General features: G+C 37.6%; 1 protein-coding gene across 1 annotated transcript in view; it reads left to right on the top strand.

The window, feature by feature from the left end:
* Positions 1-1,331: 1,331 nt before the first annotated feature.
* LOC104611648 (casein kinase II subunit alpha-2) overlaps positions 1,332-7,236 on the top strand; it is a 43,924-nt gene continuing 38,019 nt past the window's right edge. Inside the window, exons 1-2 of the mRNA XM_010278798.2 lie at positions 1,332-1,832; positions 3,682-3,811. Coding sequence (XP_010277100.1) covers positions 1,747-1,832; positions 3,682-3,811 — 216 coding nt within the window. The 5' untranslated portion in view covers positions 1,332-1,746. The remainder of the gene's footprint in view (positions 1,833-3,681; positions 3,812-7,236) is intronic.

Genomic DNA, 7,236 nt, shown 5'->3' with positions numbered 1-7,236 from the left:
GAAGAAAAATGCACAGGCAAGAATAGCAATAATAGTAGGATGCATATATGTAGTCAACACAAACAATTGATATTCAACTTAAGATGGTCCGTTACATCGTTTAAGGCTCGGCATACCGAGCTAGCAAAAAAAAAGAGAAGAAAAAGCTGCTCAATCCATGACAACAGAATCAGTAGCCCCATCAACAGCTTCGACCTCAGCCTCTTCATCGGCTCTTTCAGCGGAATCTTGTGGAGTATCCAGATCGAAAGCACCACAGCCTTGCAACTCCTCGACCAGCTCCGGATGGTGGCGAAGGATCCTTCGTCGGAAGACGTTGAATCCAGCCACGGAGGAAGCCTTAGCGTACTCATCCATGTGCAACTTCATCTCCAACTGCTTCCTCAACAACCTCTTACCTCAACCTCTCCCACCCTGCCTTAAGCTCCGCGATCTCTTGCTTCAATCCCCGAACAATTTTCATTAATGATAGAAATGGGATAAAAATTAGGATAAAAAATAAAGATAATTAATGTCTAACACATGACCCCACTAACCATGTTAAATGGTTTAATGGTTTAACTAGCTAGGTTATTGTAGGCGAATGGTTTGGTAGGGGTGCAAATAGATTGGATCAGATTTGAATAATGGTATATTTAAATTCGATTCGATCTGAAGATCTGATCGGATCTCATAAATATTGATTCAAATCTGAATTCGATCAATATATATTGGATATCCGAATCTGATATGACCCGATTTAATTTTAAAAAATAATAAATTATTTAAAGGAAAATATAATAGTTGAAGTAAAGAAAAACAAAAAATATAAGTGTTTTTTCAACTATTTTCATCATGTAAGAAGTTAAAAAAAATGCAATACAAATAACATATTTATAAATAAATAATAAATAACATATTATATATATATATATATAAGTGATTTGGTCACAATATTAAAAACCAATATTCAAACAATATATTGGAATTGCATTTCCTCTTGTTAAATAAGTAATTTTTATTATCTTATAAATTAAATAATAAAAAATAAAAATATATAATTTTTTTTATAAATTTTATAGAAAATTTAAACATACATTAATATTATATATTCTTCATATTAAATAAAAATATGTTTAAAAAATAAGAATTATTATTAGTAAAGATAGACATGGCTAAAATGCAAAGATAAAATGAATTAATATCTTAATTATAGTCTACTTTCCTAGTTAAATAGATTAATGGTTCAATCCCTAATATCATTTTATTGTTGGCTATTATCATTATCATCATCGTGCAATGCACATACACTTTCACTAATAAATGTAATATTGCCAAACTTAGGGAAAAGTGTACCAGAGTGCAAATTTACCCTGCACCAAGATTTATACTCCATTTGCATCGTTTCCACAGCCTTGTGTTAAATTCGATTGAGATTTCGCGGGGGAACAAGCCGAAGCAGCTTCTTTTGTTTGGTAGTAAAATGTAAAAACGGTGCAAGGGACGGGACGGCGGGGATGGTGAATTGATAATTCAATACTAATACATGAACGCAAGATGCTTATAATCCTGCGTTCCGGCTCTAGCCAGCGGGCACGCTGGTGGCGTTCTACGCGCCACTACCGCAGCTTTCTAACTTGCGCCTCTTCTCCTCCTTCACCTCGTCTGGTTCGCCCCGATATCGAATTTGTTACTACAATTACAGCGAATACCAGCACCTACTAGAAAATCGACGTCGTTGAGGTCGGCCGTTGAACCTCCTTCACCATGTCCAAGGCTCGAGTCTATGTAGATATCAATGTTCTCCGCCCCAAAGAGTATTGGGATTACGAGTCTCTGACCGTCCAGTGGGGGTAAAGGCCCTAATATCTCTCCCTGTTTCGGTTTTATTGTCTGGTTGATGCGCTTTCCGTGCAAACTTTTTCATTCCTACTTTATTTTATATTTTCTTTCCATTTCATATAGGGATCAAGGGTATGTGCTTGCACTTCTTTATAAGTTGGTTTCCCTTTTCTTTTCGTCCCAGAGAGGAAGTATTAACCAACAGGAATGAGAAAAAATTTAATCGATCAGATGCTTTTTCCCTGGAATTGCAACCCTTATTGTTAAATTTGTTGTATAGATTCTTGTAAATTCTGTTTGCGAAGGGATGCTCTGGGCTCTCGCAAATGGGTGAGCGCTGGGTGGTCTTCTAAACTCATGCTATTGAAGTTAGCTACAGTGTTCTTTTTTTCCCCAATCTCTTGGATTTTCATCCTGTCTACTATAAATTTTACTACTTAATAAACGTGGTTTGTTTTACTGAACGGGGAACTTAGCAGAACTTTTATCTTAATATTTGGAGTATTATCGCCACTGAGGACAGCGGTTTCCCATAAACTACATTAGCTTCCAATAGAACTTGGTGTTTGGCTTCAATCTTCAGTACTTGGAATCCTTATTACAGAAAACTTGGTTTAACCACATAGAATCTCTCTCTGACTACCTCTATTCTCCAGTTAACTTGATAAGAAAGAAAATCACAATTCTACGTCACGTTGTGGTTAACCATATATGCTTCTACCGGCTTAGAACAGTTGGATTTAACTTAACTCGGTTCCTGTTGAGAGTTTAGTGGGGGTGGAAGAGTTTAACCCCTTTTAGGTCCTGCTAGTGCCATCTTACCAAGAATGACATGGTTTCTCCTACAACTCATTCAAAATGGTCAATAGTTCAATGAGTTCAATCCTTAAAAACTGACCACCGAGAAGATTCTAATTTGTATCTCTTTTACCTAGAAAGATTATAGGTTCAGTATTGGTCTTTTTCATCATTAATAATGACATTGGGTAGAGTAAAAATTAGAAAAGAGTTATCTGATGCTTTAGTTTAGCAAGTAGTTTGCCAATCAAAACAATGATGAATATTTATGAGCATCACTCCTATTAGATTTACTATCTTAGATTGTTGTCAAGACAGGAATTAGTAGAATTGTTTGATCCTTGTTGTCCAACTACTGTTTAGTTCATGCAATTGGTTCTGAAAATCTGAAGGAAGCACAATGATCCTCATAAAATAAATGAAGAAGAATAATGGATCTAAAAAACCTTGTTTGACCTGATGAAGAGGTATGGTGCATATCATGCCTCCAGCTGTGGTAAACCTTGAGTGCGTTTACCACTAAGCATGAATCTAACCAAAACTGTAGACTGAAGGTACTGCTGAAAAGGTAATAAGGCTGTGTTTCAACTGAATGACTGGTTTTGTATTTGAATTCTGTTCTTCAGTTCCGCTGGAATTTAAAAAAACCTATGGGAAGATTTCTTATTTTTTGATCAGTAACAGTGGATGACATTCTTCTCTGCTGTTGGAATGGACCAAACCAACGAGCCTGCAGATCTACAAAATTGACAATTACAATTACTTGCCAATTCCAATTTTCCTTAAACATAACCTAAATGAAAGTGAACATGTCTATGATTCACAGAAACTATTAATGATTTCTTGAATGGATAAGAAAAAATTGCTCATCCTGCACAAGTTACTTTAGTAAGTAATGCAATAATTTTCTTATGAAGATTGCCTCTTGTGGTAGGTTGTGGATGGACAAATGTCTTTACTTTAGTGAAAAAAATTGCTGTCCTTGTTTTGGAGATTAAAAGAAAACTAAGCTATTGGTGCTAGTTCTACATACTACTAACTGAATTTTGATTTTCTGCTCAGTGATCAGGATGACTATGAGGTTGTTCGGAAAGTTGGAAGGGGTAAATACAGTGAAGTTTTTGAAGGAATAAACACCACTAGCAATGAACGCTGTGTCATCAAGATCCTTAAACCTGTCAAGAAAAAGAAGGTCATTTTTACACACTGTGTTCCTTTCTACCTGCCCATTTGAGGAACTTTGTTGTGCTTCAAATGGAGGTTGCTTTTTATAATCTTGATATGTTTCTTTGATTTTAAGATCCTAACTATGGCTATTTCTTCAGTGGCTTCTATATAATCTTACAAAATAATATTGTATTCTATGCACTCTCTCTCTCTCTTTCGATGTGTATGCTGTGCAGTTTATGTTAGCTGCATAATTTATAATTTTTTTTTTATCAACTAATCAGAATTGATGTATGAGATAAAGAATGTGATGCAATTAAAATTGTGCCAATCACCCCTTTAAAGTTTAGGCTACTTCCTTCTGCCTAACCCACTGTTTTCTAACTCTTTTGCTTATGTATTATGCTCAGATTTCTTGTAAGACAAACCCCAATAGAACTGATTTGTGTTTTTTTTTTTTTTGATGAATAAACTGAAATTTTTATTAAACTTTAAGATAAGACTTTACAAGCATCCCTTAGAGAGGCACGAGGTGCTACCTCTATAAAAAGCAAGGAAAAATTACAACTGAGCCCAAAACAAATTATCCTTATTCACCCCTTGCTTAGCCAATGCCATCCGCCATCCCATTTGCTGATCTCCTGACCCATTGTATCCTGAGATTCATGTTTCTAGTGAGCCACTTAAACTTCTTCATTTCATTCCTGTAGCACCAGATTATAGAGTCTGGGTCGTTTAGCCACCCCACCACCACTTCTGAATCCCCTTCTATTACCACATTTGCTAGCTGTAGCTCATTTGCAATCTGCACTCCTTGTACTGCTGCAAGCAACTCTGCTTTGAGAGAGTCACCCAAACCCACGGGGCCTGAGAATAGAGCTACAGTTTGACCTTCTGAATCTCTTAATACCCCTCCAATACCTGATGGGCCTGGATTACCTTGACTGCTCCTGTCAAAGTTCAGTTTCACAAAACCCTCAGTTGGAGGTATCCAATGCATCTCCACACTTTCCTTTCTAAAGGAACTTTTGTCAATTGCTTCCCAGTTCCTCCAGACATCATCAAAGGACAATTGGGAGAACAATTGTAGAGTCTTTATCCAATGGATCACCCTTACCATTACACAATCCCTAACAACTTCTTTACTCCTCTCTTTTTCTAAAAATATTTTAGCGTTCCTCTCTCCCCAAATAGTTCACACCAAGGCTGCTCTAACACATCTCCACATTGTCCTTCCCCTTTTTTTGGCAGAGTAAACATGGAAGGATCGAAAAGCATGTTGACCTCTGATGGTGAGGTCCACCTACACCCAAACAAAGAAAAAAACCAAAGCCAAATCTCTGCAACAAAGGGACAAGAGATCAGTATGTGATAGCAACTCTCAGTATTGGATTTACATAAGATACACTAGTTAGGAGAGAGACAAGAATTAGGCACTCTCTTTTGTAATGTATCCAATGTGTTAATCTTCCTGTGCACTACTTCCCAACACAAAGCTCTTACTTTGGGTGGAATGGGTCTACACCAGAACTCTTTAAAGGGAAAAGACGGATGACTCGATGGAATGCAAAGAGTCTTGAACAAAAAAGATGCATAGGAGAATAGATCCTTAGGGTAGGGAGCCCAAATACGTTTATCAGGCTTATCAGGGTCCAAACTAACATTTTGAAGGATTTGTAACAGATTTGAGCAAGCTGAGATTTCACTATCTCTTAGACCTCTACGGAAACCAAAATCCCAATTGAGGCCCACAAGGAGTACTGGAGGAACAATAAAATTTGACACAATCTCATTTTTATACAAGGAAACCGAATATAAAGCAGGAAAAAGATCTTTCAACGGGCAAGAGCTGATTCATGTATCCTCCCAAAATTTAACAGAGATCCCAGAGCAAACATCATGCCTGATAGAAGTAAAAGAGGTAAAGTGCGGTGGATGGATTTCCACGGAGAGGTCAGTGTAGCCTTGTTAGATACTCCTGCATCCCAACTGTTTCCTAACCTCCCATGTATGCTAGCAATGACTTCATGCCACAACCTATCCCTTTCCTCGGCCACCTCCATATCCATTTCCCTAACAAAGCTGAATTCCTTTTATCTATATTTCAAATACCCAATCCACCCTCTTGAATTGCTTCTACACACAACCTCCCATTTAACCAAATGATCTTTCTTTCCATCACTTGACTCTCAAAGGAAATCTCTCATGGTTTTTTCAAAATTTTCACCTCCTTTTGGGGAATCCTACAAACTGACAAAAAAAAAGTAGGTTGGCTGTTGGCAAGAGTGAATTTGATCAGAGTAATTCTTTTGTCCAATGATACATAATTTCTCTTCCAGGTAGCCAGCTTCTTTGCACACCTTTTGATAGCTGGATTCCAAAATCTACTTTTCTTTAGGATTTGCTCCTAAAGAAAGGCCAAGGTAGGTCAAGGTCCAACTAGCCGTGGAGCACTCTAAGGTGTTGGCAACAGAGTTTAGTTCCCCCTCCTCCAAGTTGATCCCCACTACACAACTTTTCTCAAGGTTGAATTTTAGGTTAGAAACAAGCCCAAACTTCCTCACCACCTCCTTTAGGTTCCTTACTACACCTTGCCTTTCCCCTTCACAGAAGATTATGATATCATCTGCAAATTGCAAATGTGTTACTGAAACCATATTCCTTCCGACCTTCCACCCTTTCATTTCATTCTCCCCATCAGCCTTTGAGATCATTCTACTAAACACATCAGCTACTAAGGTGAAAAGAAAAGGTGAAAGAGGATCGCCTTCCCTTTAACCCTGACAAGTTGGAAAGAAATCTCCGACAATCCATTGATTAGGATAGAATAGTGACATGAATTAATACAACCAAAAATCCACTTACACCATCTATCCCCAAACCCATAATTTTTCATTATCTCAACAAGGACTGTCCAGTCTACCAAATCATAGGCTTTCTCCAAATCCAATTTGCACACAAAACCTTTTTTCCATGATCTCTTCATATCCTCCACACATTCATTCGCAATAGGAATCTGATCAGTTATTTGTCTCCCTTGGGCGAATGCCCTCTGATTTTGACTAAGTATGGTTAGAAGAGCTGCTTTTAATCTCAAAAGAACCTTAGCTAAGATCTTGTAGATGCTTGTTACTAAGCTGATGGATCTAAACTCCTTTGGATGGCTAGCATCAATCTTCTTTGGAATAAGGGCAAGAAAGGTTGCATTCATCCTTTGAGTCACAAAACACCTCTCTGCAAATTCAAAGAAGACTTCATAAAGATCAATTTTTACAATGTCCCAACAGTTTTGGTAGAGAGCCATAGTAAAGCCATCTGGCCCCAAGGCTTTCGATCTGTTCATTGAGAACACTGACATCCTTATTTCCTCTTCTTCAAAGTCTCTTTCCAGCCAGTGTGCTACTTCAGTCTCGACTTGGGGCCACTCAAAGTCTTCCAGTCGTAACCTAT

This window comes from Nelumbo nucifera, chromosome 1 (assembly GCF_055504915.1).
Source record: "Nelumbo nucifera cultivar China Antique chromosome 1, China Antique-T2T, whole genome shotgun sequence".
Taxonomy (NCBI): Eukaryota; Viridiplantae; Streptophyta; class Magnoliopsida; order Proteales; family Nelumbonaceae; genus Nelumbo; species Nelumbo nucifera.
The sequence above is the reverse complement of the archived record's forward strand: the minus strand, read 5'-3'. Positions and strand labels throughout refer to the sequence as shown.